The sequence below is a fragment of the Mustela nivalis genome (assembly GCF_964662115.1).
Source record: "Mustela nivalis genome assembly, chromosome: 6".
Classification (NCBI taxonomy): domain Eukaryota; kingdom Metazoa; phylum Chordata; class Mammalia; order Carnivora; family Mustelidae; genus Mustela; species Mustela nivalis.
The window spans coordinates 35,345,917-35,361,118 of NC_139025.1; the positions used below are offsets into that span (position 1 = coordinate 35,345,917).

General features: G+C 34.9%; 1 protein-coding gene across 6 annotated transcripts in view; it reads right to left on the reverse strand.

Moving 5' to 3' along the window:
* The window catches only part of FUT8 (fucosyltransferase 8), a 263,883-nt gene that overhangs the window by 54,179 nt on the left and 194,502 nt on the right, over nucleotides 1–15,202 (reverse strand). For all 6 annotated transcript variants that reach the window (XM_082734103.1, XM_082734107.1, XM_082734108.1 and 3 more), the window contains one exon: nucleotides 5,369–5,606. In XM_082734103.1, the coding sequence (XP_082590229.1) occupies nucleotides 5,369–5,606 (238 nt within the window). The remainder of the gene's footprint in view (nucleotides 1–5,368; nucleotides 5,607–15,202) is intronic.

Here is a 15,202-nt window from a genome sequence, read left to right on the forward strand (position 1 = left end):
TTTTCCTTTTGTGGTATCTGGGTGGCTCAGTCGGTTAAATGTCTGCCTTTGGCTCAGGTCATGGTCCCAAGGTCCTGGGATGGAGCCCTACATTGGGCTCCCTGCTAGGCTAGGGGCCTGCTTCTCCCTCTCCCACTCCCTCTGCTTGCGTTCACTTTCTCTTTCTCTGTCAAATAAATAAAATCTTAAAAAAAAAGAAAGATTTTCCTTTTGACCTAAGTGACAGATAATTTGCTTAAGGAGTTTAGTGGTAGAACTACCATATGATTGAGCAATTCCACTTCTAGGTATATATCCAAAAGAAATGAAATCACTGCTTCAGAGAGGTATCTGTACCCTCATTTTCACTGAGTTTCACTGATTTTCACCTTATTCACAATAGCCAAGACACAGAAACAGATTGGCTGGAGAAGAGCAGAGGTAGAGGAAAAGGGTGAAGGTGGTCAAATGGTACCAACTTCCAGTTAAGACATAAATTAGGCTGGGGATATAATGTACCATAACAGCTATAATTAACAAGGCTATACTGTGTATTTGAGAGTTGCTTAAAGAATAAATCTTAAAAGTCCTTGTAAGTATACGAAGTGATGGATGTTAACTATTATCTTGTACACTTTAAACTAATTCAATGTTATATGATAATTATATCTCAATAAAACTGGAAAAATAATTTGATCAATCAAGCTAGAAGGCTGAATTACCTTTCTATTCCTTCTATACAAAATGATAGTGCAAATTGTTATCATACAAAAATTATTCAATTTCAAAATGCAGGGAAAATAGCACTATGTAACTGTTTTAGACAATTAACAACAATATTTTGGTTTTTTTTTCCTGAATTTAGTGTTATTTGTCAGCTTTTTAAAAAATTTACCAAGAATAAATTCTAAAGGGTATTAAAAATGAAACAAAAAATTTTTAATTAAAAAAAAGTTCAGTGGTACTTGGATAACACCAAGAGCCAGCTGAAAGCCAATTAATTTCTAACATTGCCCATCTCTGAAGAAAAATAAAACAAAGGGCTCTGAATCTTGAACTAAAACCTGTTGGTTTCAGGGAGGAACAAAATTGTACAACCACCCAAACAGAAACCCAATAAATGACACATGTTTTTGGAACAAAACTTCAGTCTCTCAATAACCAAACTTTATAAGGAACTACGTCTAGTATCCCCAATTATTCCATGCTCTCTTGCCTCTCTTTTCACATGTTGTGCCCAATGACAGAAAATTCTTCTACCATATCTCTATCTGGCTGACTCCTACTCATACTTTGGGCCTCATTTTAAAAATCACTTCTTCCAGAAGAATCCCAAACATGTGTTAGATATGTGTTTCAGAGTCCTATCAACTTACCCATATTACAATATATTTTCATGTCCATTCAGTTGTCTGCCTTTCCCCCTAGGCTGCCCCTGACAGGATAGAGACCGTGTTTGTTTTCTTCGTGTAGTCCAGCATGGTGCCTGGCATGGAGCAGGGGCTTTTGTTAAATTACTTTTATTTTAAGATTGCCTCCATATAGGGATGACAAATAAAACTCTGACCAAAATCTTTTTGAAATGAGGTATGGAGAGAAGGTAACCATCCAGTTTAGGTAACTAAATATAGCAAATGTGAATCTACCTAAAGATGTATTTAAATCAGGCACCTCTAGGACATTAAATTTTTATCATATTTAGAAACACTTTTTGTTACTAGTCATTATCTTCATTTAAAAGAAAGTTTTCCAATTAGACCTATCAAATTAAGTCGGTTTAATTTATTACATATTAAGATAGTGGGAAAAGACAAGAGAAGGGAATACAAAATAGTCAAAGTGGTTTAACTGCTAATCTGAATAAATGTTCAATTTTTAGGACAGAAAGAAGAGTGGAGAATTGAGTTTAAATTGTTGAGGTTCTTTGTTGCTAAATCATCTATTCAAGACTATTTATATCAACTAGATAAGCATTTTGGAAGCTGGCCATCATAATAGCTCCAAACAGTTAATATATATTAAAAATCAAATCAATTAACTGTTGATACTTCAAACCATTAAACACCAAGATTCCATTCTGAATTATCATAAGGAATATATTTGGAAGAATGAGTCTTATTATATGTAGTTAGTTCAGGTTTAGGAAACAGTTTGTATATATAGAAAAATAAATTGTATATACAGAAAAATAAATTGTCCATTTTATCATCAACTTTAGAATAGACATGACATCTATCGGTGATGGGAAAGTATTATTATTATTTTAACTGGAAGCATAATTTTGAATATTTTGCTTCACTTAATGAAATTATTTAGTACAAAGGATATGATTTCATAAATAACGAAGGAGAAAAACAGAACACAACAAGGTATGCTTTAGCTACTGAAATGATCAGATGTGCATACTAATTCCTGTACTGGTGACAGATTTCAATAGAAATCACTAAATTCCACCAGCAGGCACATCATGTCAAGTGTGTATAAACAATAATAATTTCATGGCAGTGGTGCCAGGGGAAATATCCCAAGATTCTTTATACAAGTCAGTACAATAACAGATGTAGTAGTTGATTTATGGCTAACTGAAGAATTAATATTAAAGAGCTTATTAAAATTCATTCTGTTTCCTCTTATTCTAGAAATGGGTTAGTTTCTCCAAAAGGTATATATTCAGATAATGAATATAAACAGAAACATAAGTGGAGAGGTACCACAGCTTTTATAAAAATAAAATATTCTAAGCTCAAAACATAAATCTCTTCCTTCTTTTAGATAAATGATTAGCATCTAAATTATTTTAGTTACAATGAGTTCTGTAAGCATACTGAAAATAATCACCGATTTAATTAATTAAAGGTGTCCAACAGGCACAGTTTAATTCATCAGCACAAAGAAAAGTATATGATTTTATATAATACCTGTAGTGATAAGGGAAAGATCTATAAATTAAAATCATAATTCTGTTCTACCATGATAAAATGACTTCTTTAATTAGGGACTGCAAATGACTGAGAAGAAAATACCACAGATAACTCTTCAGTGGAAATTATATGGAAGGTTTGAAAAAAGTTACAGGGCAGGGGGAGGAAATAAATTAGTAATTTTATTTAGGTCCTAGGTATTCAGGACAGTCTCTATGCCTACCACGGTTGTAATGGGTAAGGTGTTGGGCGTGAATGAACTGGGAAGGATGTAGACGGAAGGGAGGTGGAAGTCAATGTGCCAACCACAGTTCTGTTATTTATAAGATGCATAATTCTGGATAAATCAGCTGGTGTCTACTAGGCCTTAGAATCCACGTAAAAGAAGGATGGTTTCTAGAACCTGTTGAACTATAACATTAAGAAATTCAGAAATTCTGCATGTTTCAAATTCAAGCCTGTTTAGCCTTCAAATGCTATAGTTGCCAATACAGACTATAAAATGTATGAGCAAGGACTAAAAATCAAACCAAACAACTAGTTGTAGCTTTTAGGCAAGGCAAAACTATATACTAAATTTGGTAAGTCTAGTGAGGCCAACTTCTTACTTTTCTATTAACATAAGAACCTTGCCCTACTCTGGCTTCATACTTCACAAGCAGAGGCTTGAAACTAAACTAAGTTCACAAAATGAAAAAGCTAGCTACCATGAATCTGACAGAACTGCTTTTCCTGTATCTTCCTAACCTTGACACCTAATCTGTTTGCCCCAGCTGTAAACTACAGAGCAGATCAATGGGAGATGTTACCTCAAATCAAAGCTTAGCTAAGGTTCTAGATTAAGAGGTTCTTTTAAAACTTAAAGTTACAAAGAAAAAATATGTTGATATAAACAATAGGGCTCCTAAATCATCCTAAGGAAGGCAAAACTCACATCACAAAATAATACTTTAAATCCATATAGAACTGGGGCACCTGAGTGGCTCAGTCAGTTAAAGTGTCTGCCTTTGGCTCAGGTCCTGGGATTGAGCCCTGCCTTGCGCTCCATGCTCAGCTCCCGCTTCTACTCCTCTTCCTCCTGCTTGTGTGCTTGCTCTCTTTCTCTCTCTCAAGTAAATAAATAAAATCTTTAAAAAATAAAAAGTAAATCATTTAGAAAATTTTATAGCACAACTTAAAGCATTTTATAAAAATTACCCAATTAACTTTTCTGTTGCTTCTGTGAAGAGTCAGGTAGTATCTGATATTTTCCAAAGGAAGTAAAAAGAGACAAAAGAACTAAAGTTACTCACTTTGGCAATGAAAGAGCTACTTAATTCCACATCTACTGTTAAATTTGTGAAAAAAGATGCTCCGCTCCATGAGAAATTATATTAACATAAATGCCTCAGCCTGTTGAAAAATTTCTGACTTCCCACAAGATCTAAGTGCAGAGATGGTGTATTGTCTTGTTTAGCATTTTACCTAATCACTTAGTTCAGTATCTGCCACACTGTAGGTACTCACTGTATATCTACCTAATGAATAAAGCTATTAACAGTAGTTAATAATTACTAGAATTCATGTATCAAGTACTATGCTAAGTGCATTACATATATTGTTTCACTTAATCCTACCAGCAACTCAAAGTAAATTACTACTCCCCATTTTACTGATGAGAGAACTATCATAACTTGCCCAAGATTACCAACTGATAAAACCAGGATTTTCACAGGGGTAGCCCAACTTTAGACCTTGTTTAAAGATCACCATGGTGTAGAAAGAACAATAGGTAAGCAGTAAGAAACTCTTATTTTATTTTCTTTATCACTAAATTCTTGGAAATAATGTCTAGCACAGTACCTTATTCATATTTTTCCTCATCAAATGTTTCCTGAATAAAATTAAAATTGAACAAGCAAATTAGGTTTCACTGTCCTGAACTATAAAATGGAGGTAAAGATGCCTGCATGGTTTGCCTCAGTAATTCTCAAAGTGTCATCCCTGGATCTGGAAAATTTGTTAGACATGCAAATTCTCAGCACCCCTCCCAAACCTACTGAATCAGAAGCCAGTGTTTTTACATGCCTTCCAAGTGATTCTAACACGTGGTGAAAATTCTCATTTATCAGTCTATTTTATGAAATAATTATGAATATCATAATGATATTCAATATCATTATGAGTTCAATAATGTCAAAGTACCCTAAAAAATGAATCGTGTATTATCATTAAAAGAGTAAATTACATTCCTTAAAAAAACTTAGTGGTTTTGCTAAAGCCAGATAAAAATGAACATTAGAAATGAAATAGGTCATAAAGCACTTTTAAAACAAAGAATCATTCTAAATTTTACCTTGGTAATGTAGAAGAGTCATGGATCCAGAGAAAAAGATGACCATGAGCCATAAAACTGAGCCTAGAAAATCTGATAATATGGAACGTGGCAGTTCAACCCAGAAATGTGAAATACTGTACAGCCTTCTTACCTGACCAGTGTCCAGTGGAGGTGCCAGATCTGTCTGTACACGTCTCACTTACAGGTCTAAACACAGTTTCCCAACCTCCAGTAGCATAGCGCCAATTCTGAGATTCCAAGATAAGTGTTCGCTGAGTACCATATGCAATCATGAAGCAGTAGACCACGTGATGGAGTTGACAGCCATAGCCACAGCCTTTGTTGATATTACATACCAGCTTCTTGGCTTTGCTGCAATCCTTGGGATTCTGTCAGGGAGAAAGACAAACAAAGGTAAAGAGAGGTCATCTTCTCTTTATAAGTGACAAGTGTCAAAAATCATATAATTAGCCAGGACGGATCTAGCATATCTTTTTTTTTTTTTTTTGAAGATTTTATTTATCCATTAGAGAGAGAGTGAGAGAGAGCAGGAGAGGGGAGAAGGTCAGAGAGAGAAACAAACTCCCTGTGGAGTCGGGAGCCTGATGCTGGACATAGTCCTGGGATTCTGGGATCACGACCTGAGCCAAAGGCAGATGCTTTACCAACTGAGCCACCCAGGTGCCCTGATCCAGTGTATCTTACTAAACAAAAAAACCAGCTTTAAGGATTGAATTTCAAAGAATCCAGTGAAAGTTTATTTTAAAGAGATAGCAAGGAGAAGGAACAACTGCTTTGGAAACATCACTGAAAAAATATAAAATGAAGCATTACATTGAAAAATTACTCTTTCACATCTCTATCACTCAGAATATGCAAGTACGATCATCTCTGAACTCAGAGTTGCATAGATTAAGATTTTTATGAAAGAAGTAAAATAGTTTTATTTATTTATTTATTCCAGCTCTATTTCAGCATGTTGTACCTACCTTTTCAGCTGAAACTAAAATAATCTTAAATGCAAAACTATAATTTAATTTATAACTTAATTCCATCTATCTTCAGAGTTCTAGATGTCCCAAACAAAATGTATTTTTTCATTATGGAAGTAAAACCACTGAATAAAAAAAAATGAGTTCAGGACTTAAAAAAAACTAATCTTGGTGATAGCTACTAGTTATTTCATAATAAAAAGTAGAATATGTTCTATATCATGCCAATTTTTTAGTCATTGAAGTATAATTAACGCAAGTGTTATGTTAGTTTTTGGTGTACAACATGATTCAACAATCCTATACAGTCCTCATGCTCATCATAAGTGTAGTCACCATCTGTCACCAAACATTATTACAATATTATTGACTATATTCCCTATGCTGTACTTTTCATCTCCTTGACTATTTTCTATTTCATACCTAACTGCCCACCTAGGGTTATGCCAATTTTTAATCAGGAGGTCCATTTTTCTATTTGTATTCCCTACTATAAGATGAATAGCAAGTGGTTAAAACAATATTATATAACAGTGGGTGCAACAGAGTTAGTTAATGAGAGATGTCCTTTTTATTCTAAAGCTTTGACTCTGCTATAATTCATATGGGCTACTGTTAAATATCCTTAGGCATCTTAGTCTTCAAATAAAAATTTGTTTTGACAGGGACTCCTTAGCCTAGGAAGTTTTAAGCTGCTTTGTCTGCAAGGTTTAAAGAAAGGATGGGTGCCTTCAGGAACAGAATCTTTTCTCCCACAAAGTGAGAAGCAAAGTAACCAGTTCTCAATTTATATGAGCCCTGAGAAAAAGCAACTGCCAAACCACAAATCTACAACTATTTCCCAGGGTATCATCTACTTGGTCAAGCAGAGTCTTAGAAACAAAAGCTAGGAAGGTGAAGGTATAAAATGATTCTGAAGGAAAAGTTGAGAAGGGAAAATGCAACACAGTTGTGCCACAGCAGACTGGTCTTCTTAGATAAAACTGAACCCAATACCAAGAGCCTTCTTTAAAAAAACAAAACAAAACATTTATTTGAGAGGGAGAGAGAGCAAGCAAGAGCACAAGAGAAGGGGGTTAAAAGAAGCAGACACCCTGCCCTGTTGAGCAGGGAGCCCTAAGTGGGGCTCTATCCAAGGACACTGGGATCATGACCTAAGCTGACCTAAACCACTAAGCCATGCAGGTGCCCCTATCAAGAACCTTCTGAAAAGTTAAGAGTCCTTATGAATCTGAGAGAATCCAGATAAAACTCAGCAAGATTTGGTTAATACTGTTTCCCTAATCAAGTACTAGAATTGCTGCTTCTTTTCATTTTGAGACTTTGAAATCTAGTTGGGTTAGCCATAAAAGATTTGAGAGGAACAGAAGGGTATGTGATGTGTTATTGGAAGCCCAGTATCACTTATTTTCTATCCGCTATAATGTAAGAATCTTGGGAATAAATAACATTCTCAATCTGATCCAAAGCTTTATTATTAACTCAACAGTTTATCTAAAGGGTAAATAAAGAACACTGAAATTTGTCAGATTTTTCATGATTTATAAGAAATATAGCATTTGAGTATCTCTAAAAATCATATGAATGAAAAAGCAAATGTCCCTTATATATTTTTCAAAAGACTTTTTCTTTTAGAACAGATTTTAGATACACAGAATTATTGCAAAGATAGTACAGAGATCTCATATACCTCACATCCAGTTTCCCCTATTATGTCTAACATTAATCTTCATTTTTTTTAATGGAAAAAAAAAAGAGTGAGGGAACATAATAATTAAACATATGAAACCACAAACTGTTTTTTTTTAAATAAAAAAGAAGACACATCTGCATTAAGACAAGCACATCTATTGTGTTTCCTGAGTTTAATTAGAATGCAATGCTTTGAGCACAAGAATTGAGTCCTAAGAGAAAGAAACGGACAGTTTTTGAAACGAAGCTTAAATCAAGATTTTTAGCGCTCCTCAAACCAAGCTAAATCAAGAATATATTAAATCTTTCTGTTAAGCCATGGACAACATAGAGAAAGGAAAATTTGGTTCTGGAATGATAAAGGTCTACATATATACAGAGTAACCAACAGAAGATTCAAAGGCAGAGGCTAGCAGTAAGAAAAGAGAAAATGAATGACTAGAATGAGAACAGTCAATAAAGTACTGAAGAAGCTCAGAGCCACAGCCCAATTTTTTCATAAAAATATTTAAAAGTCTGAAAAATTCAAAATATCTTGTTCATCAAAAGAGAGAGTATGAAAAATAGGAAATAGGAAAAAAAAAAAGTGTGTTTCTAACATAAGACTAGGCTCACCAGAATAAATATCTAGAAAAAAACAAGCAACAAACAGATTTACAGGAATCTATAAATTGTTGTTACACACACACACACACACACACGCATGTGTGCATATATATGTATGCATAATCTTCAAATTTCTTACCAAATAGGCTTTGTCAATTGCCGTTGATCCTGGTTTTACACTTTCTGTCTTCAAAAAGCTTGCTGGTATGTCTCATCCATAAGCAAGCATATATAGAAGGGTCTCATTACTAAAAGCTTTAATTATGCTAACGCTTTAACAGGGTAGCTATATCTGATGATAAAATCTGTTTTTCTGGGGCGCCTTGGGTGGCTCAGTGGGTTAAAGCCTCTGCCTTCGGCTCAGGTCATGATCCCAGGGTGTGGGATCGAGCCCCACATCGGGCTCTCTGCTCTGCGGGGAGCCTGCTTCTTCCTCCTCTCTCTCTGTCTCTGCCTACCTCTCTGCCTACTTGTGATCTCTGTCTGTCAAGTAAATAAATAAAATCTTAAAAAAAAATCTGTTTTTCGGGGCGCCTGGGTGGCTCAGTGGTTAAGCCGCTGCCTTCGGCTCAGGTCATGATCTCAGGGTCCTGGGATCGAGTCCCGCATCGGGCTCTCTGCTCAGCGGGGAGCCTGCTTCCCTCTCTCTCTCTCTCTCTGCCTGCCTCTCTGTCTACTGTGATCTCTCTCTGTCAAATAAATAAATAAAATCTTTAAAAAAAAAATCTGTTTTTCAGTAACTTCTATATGTGCCTAATGTATTTCGTTCTATATTTATCAGTTATGCAAGAATGCAGGCATATTGTTTTGTTCTATATTGTGATTCTTTTGATTCTTCTCCTCTCTGCCCTTTTATGACACTCTCCACTCATCACACATACACACACCTGACGTGTGTGCGTGGAATAGGATACACTCTCAGGACTCTCAGTCCTACCAGGAAGTACTTCTCATCTGAGAATGGAAGATGGGGAAATACAGATTGAAAATGCACCTCTTAGGTCCTCTGGGAGTGGGTCTCACTTCTCTCTGCTTTGAGTATCACTCACCAACCAAGTAGAGGTGAACTTTTGTTCATTAAGTAAGTATTTATTAAGCCCTTAATATATATAAAAAAACTCAGGAGATGAACAATCCAACAGAATAAGAAATTATACATAAATAATAACAGACAACTTATATGTAATAAGACTGTGATGAACAAGAAATTAAGGACTAGAAGAGGGAAAAATCACTTTCAGCTGAACTGGAAAGCATTATAAATAAAAATTGTATTTAAACTAAACCTTAAAAGATAAAATTTATTGTCTTTATGAAATGGTAAGTAAAAGTACTTTTTTCATTAGTAAATGAGTGTCCATATTGTAAAGAATGATAGTTAAGAGCAAAGTAAAATTATAAACTCTCTAAATTATACTTATAATGTGGGATTTTTTACATATAGGGTCTTCTTGGAAGTCAAAGGCATTAATAGACACATACATTCTTCTTCCTTGCAATGACGAGGATTATATCAAGTTTCAGAAACAGGAGGTAATTTTGTCAAAATTACTTGAGACACATGCTCTAGTTAAAGAACTTTGCATAGAGAGCCTTAAGATACAATTTTGTTCTAATTCAGGCTCTGTTATGAATTAAGTTGTATGATTTTGATTCATTTTCTTAATTTAAAATTGTGACAAATATCTCTTTCTGCTTATCCATCCTTCCTTCTCAGAAATACTATGAAGCTAAATGGTATATGTTCAAAGCTAATTCAAACATACTCTCTCATTTATCCTCATAATCTCAAGAGATACTATTTCACACTGGATAAATGCAGTATTTCTTGCATTTAGTGCACAAGGTAGCCCAATTATGGACCTTTATAAGCTAACAATATTATGTAACATTATAGTTACAATAGTTAATACAATATATTATAATATATATAATATAACTATAATAATATATAGTTATAATTCAACATTATAGTTATAATTCTCCAGCAACACTATCGCTGTAGTACAGACAAACCACAAAAAAAGGACTTAAGGTAAAATAGCATTCTTCTGTATTTAGTTTCCTTTTCTTCCTTTAAAAAAAAAAAAAAAACAACACTATCTGAGGCATTTGTTCTGACACTGCTAGTTTCCAAGAATGACCCTCGATCACTAGAACCAAAAGCTGTATTTGTTCTCATTATCCTATAAATAAAAATTGAGACATATGTTAAAATCAATATGCCTCTAGGATGGTACATTAAGAGAGGCAGCATCTCTTAAACCTAAATGATTACTAATTCACTAAAGGCACCATCATAATGTTGAAATATTTTAGACCTTTTTACTTTGGTTAAAATATGAATATAGTTACTATCAAACATATTTCAAATTAGGAAGCGTGTTTAATTTCTACTTTGCTAAAAACAAGTAATTTTGAATCAACTAGTAAACCAGAATTATTCTTATATTATGTAGGCTCTGCTAAGATTTAGAAGTTCGCATGGTAAATTAGTAGTAATTGCGAATTAATGATGTAACATTATAAAACAATACTGATTCCATGACTTTTAAATTAAATCATAGACAAAGTGTTTTGCCATGACTATTTAGATTTCCAATACACACAAGTAAAAGCCTCTTCAGAGGAAAATTTTCCAGCCACCATGTAATTTTCCTCACTTATCTGCCTAGATTTACTACAGACCAAAAATATTGTGTTAAAAGGCTAAATTAACAAGAAACAAAAAAAACTTAGTCAATATAAACTGAACGTAGTATCTCCAGGCAACTCCTGTAAAGAGTAAATGCTCAATAACAATTAGTTCAATTGAATTCCACGTAGGGAGAGAAAGGTGATGTCAAGCTGACAGTGACCAAAATAAATTAATTGGTGACAAGCCAGAATTTAGAATTCAGCTCTCTCAATCTACTGTTCAATGCTCTTATGTATCCTCCTGTGAGGTCTTTAATCTATGATTCAACAAGAAGTACAGGCTCAGAGGACTTATCTGGTCACTCTCCTAGCTTTATAGATAAATGCACACTTGACAATAAGAATTTCATATATTTAAAGTGTACAACATGTTGATATATATACATATATATACATACCTACATACATACAATATGAAATGATTACCACAATCAAGCTAATTAACATACCCATCACTTCATATCATTACAATTTACTTTTGGTAGTGAGAACACTTGAAATCAACTCTCATAGCAAATTTCAAGTATATAACGCCAGTAATATTAATTATAGTCATTATGCTGTACATTAGATCTCTAGAACTTACTCATCCCACATAAGTGAACTTCTGTACCTTCGATCAACATCTCTCCATTTCCCCCATCTCCTTGTTCCTAGTTACTACTGTACTACTCTCTGCTTTTATAAATTTGACATTTTTAGATTGCACATATGAGATCATGCAATATTTATCTTCCTGTGTCTTATCCATCTTGCAAAAGCAGATTTTCTTATTTTTGTGGCCGAATAACATTCCATTTTACACACACACACACACACACACACACACACACATCCATTTATCCACTGATAGACACATAGGTTGTTTCCATATTTTAACTCTTGTGAATAATGCTGCAGTGAACAAGGGGTACAGTATCTCTTTGAGATAGATTTTTTTAATTTCCTTTAGATATGTACTACCAAGAAGTGGGACTGTTGTATCATTAGTAGTTCTATTTTTAACTTTTTGAGGAATCTGTATACTCTTTTCCATAATGGCTATTCCAACTTACATTCCCACCAATGGTGTCCAAAGGTTCCCTTTTCTCCACATCCTTAACAAAACTTGTTATTTTTCATCTTTATGATAATAGCCAGTCTAACAGGTAAGAGGTGATAATTTCATTGTTTCCCTGATTAGTGATCTCTTGACCATTCACAGGCTTTCTTCCGAGAAATGTCAGTTCAGATCCTCAGTCTATATTTTAATTATGTTATTTGTTTTTTGCTATTGAGTTGAATTCCCTATACATCTGGATGTTAACTCCTTATGAGATAAATGACTTACAAATATTTTCTCCCATTCTGCAGGTTGTCTTTTCATTTTGTTTATCATTTCATTTCCTATGCAGAAGCCTTTTAATTTGCTACAGTCACTTGCTGATTTTTACTTTTGTTGATTGTGCTTTTGTTGTCATATCCAAAAACTCTTTGTCAAGAGCAATGTCCAAGGAGCTTTCCCTCTAAGTTTTCTTCTAGTACTTCTATGGTTTCAGGTCTTACATTTAAGGACCAAGACTCAGAACCCTGAGGATTCTTCCAGTAACTCTCTAACAGCATTTCTTCTCTAAGGAGGAATTAAGCCATAGACAGCTTCTATTTCCAAAGAAGAGAGGTCAAAAAAACCAAAGGAATGAGCCAGGTAAGTCAAGTTTTATTGTACTCTTTGTCTCCTCTAATCACAAGACTGAATAGTCTTTAATTTGTTTGTTTAAGAAGATCTGCAACATCTAGCTTTCTGTTGGTAATGAAGAAAAGATTCATTAATAGTGTGGTGAAAGCATTTCATTGTATTGGAAACAGTCTGATTTTATTTCTCTAAAATTATTTTCAGAGCCAAAGCAGAGAAGGTAATGAAGCAAATAAGAGAACTGGAGTACTGCATTGTGGTAATTAAAATGAAAACTCTGGGCATAGTTAATAACCATGAAAGAGAAAGTTAAAAAGCATTCTCATTTTTAAAAACCAGGCCTGGAAATTATTGTCTTTTAACCCATTAAACATGAATATTTTCACAGCAAAGTTAAGATAGTACAGAGGTGTTCTTTCTACCCCTCTAACAAAGAACAATTTGTTGCAAGTAGTACGAACAACTCAATAGCTTAGGCACAAGTAGGCTACCCAATACTGCAGGAAATCAATTTCCCTTTAGGTATTTTATAAACTTTTAAGTGTGGAAACTTGATAACAAGATATCAAGATACATACACCCTGAACAAAGGCATATGGTCACTACACAGCTACAGGAGAGGAAAGATCTTGGTAAGTAGAGCAACAAACAACTGACTTACTTTAAACACATTTGAAATATTTTTGCTCTGCCTAGAAGGCTCTATTGAATGTTCTAAAGCCATTTTTAAAAAAGATGGAAATTCTACAAATCCAGTCGAAAACAACAAATATGATGGGGCATTTCTTCTATGGAGGGTCTTTGAGACAGCAGTCCTTCATCTCTGGATATCCCAGGTGGTCTCCACAAAATCTCTACTTCAGGCTCAAGAGATGAGTACATTAGAGCAACCTCGGTAACATTTTCTGCTACTATAAAAGCCACAAAGGAAAGGCAGAGAAAGAATGAAATACATCCAAATCCAACTTTTCTCATTCAGGAATCCAATGTAAATAAGGCTGGTGAAGAAAATCTAAGTAACTTGAGAGGCCAGATTCTGCTAATCCTACACAAATATACAGAAGATGTATAACCTCAAGCACCTTCAATTTTTCTCTAGAGGTTTAGAGTCTGATTTCTAGATGTCAGAACCAACTAACTGCTCAGTTTAAAAATAACATACTTTTGGGCACCTGTGTGGCTCAGTGGGTTAAGCCTCTGCCTTTGGCTCAGGTCATGATCTCAAGGTCCTAGGATGGAGTACCGCATTGGGCTCTCTGTTCAGCAGAGAGCCTGCTTCCCCCTCTCTCTCTACCTGCCTCTCTGTCTACTTGTAATGTCTCTCTCCGTGTGTCAAATAAATAAAATCTTTTTTAAAAAAAAGTTTAAAAAATAACATACTTTCAAAATTAAAGTTGAATTTCAGAAATGTCCTCCACTATTTTACTTAACAGAACTCATTCAGCTTTCTTTCCTTAAACTGAAATTCAGAGAGGACATGGCAGGTACTCTTAAAAAGATGAGGAAGGGAAAAGAATAGGGAAAGGACAGAGGGAAAGGGAAGAAAGGCGGAAGAGGGAAGAAAGTGGGAGGAAAGGGGGAAAGGGAAGAAGTGTGGAGGGAAAGAGCGGGGCTGGGGTGGGAGAGGGAGAAAAGTAAAAGCAAGCTGGGAATGGTTAGTCCAGATCAAAACATGATGTAAAAAGAAAAAAAAGGATAAAGTAGACGGCAGATACAAAAGAGAAACATTAGTTGAAATTCTGTTCTGTGCAAAGGCTGCTGCAAATGTTTAGTTTTGTTGTAAATAAATGAGTAACTTAAACTGTTTGTCAGCTCTTCCATTCCGCAAAGTGCCATTCATCCCAGGAGCACTGGTACTTGCAGCACTTGTCTGTCTACTCACTGGCTTTTATTTATTTATTTATTTTGAAAAGATTTTATTTATATATTTGACAGAGAGAAATCACAAGTAGATGGAGAGGCAGGCAGAGAGAGAGAGAGGGAAGCAGGCTCCCTGCTGAGCAGAGAGCCCCATGCGGGACTCGATCCCAGGACCCTAAGATCATGACCTGAGCCAAAGGCAGCGGCTTAACCCACTGAGCCACCCAGGTGCCCCCTCACTGGCTTTTAAATCAAACCATCAACAATATCTAAACCAGAGATCAAATCCTGCTGCCTCTTCCCTGGACAGAGGCACTGTTCTATTTCTCCATGCAGCTATCCATGCACTAAGAATCCTCCGCTAGCTGGCTTAAATTTCTTGGAAATTCCTAGTTATTATTATCACTTTTAATTAAATATAAAACATTCTTAAGATAATTTTCCTCAATGCCTCAGGTTAACGGCC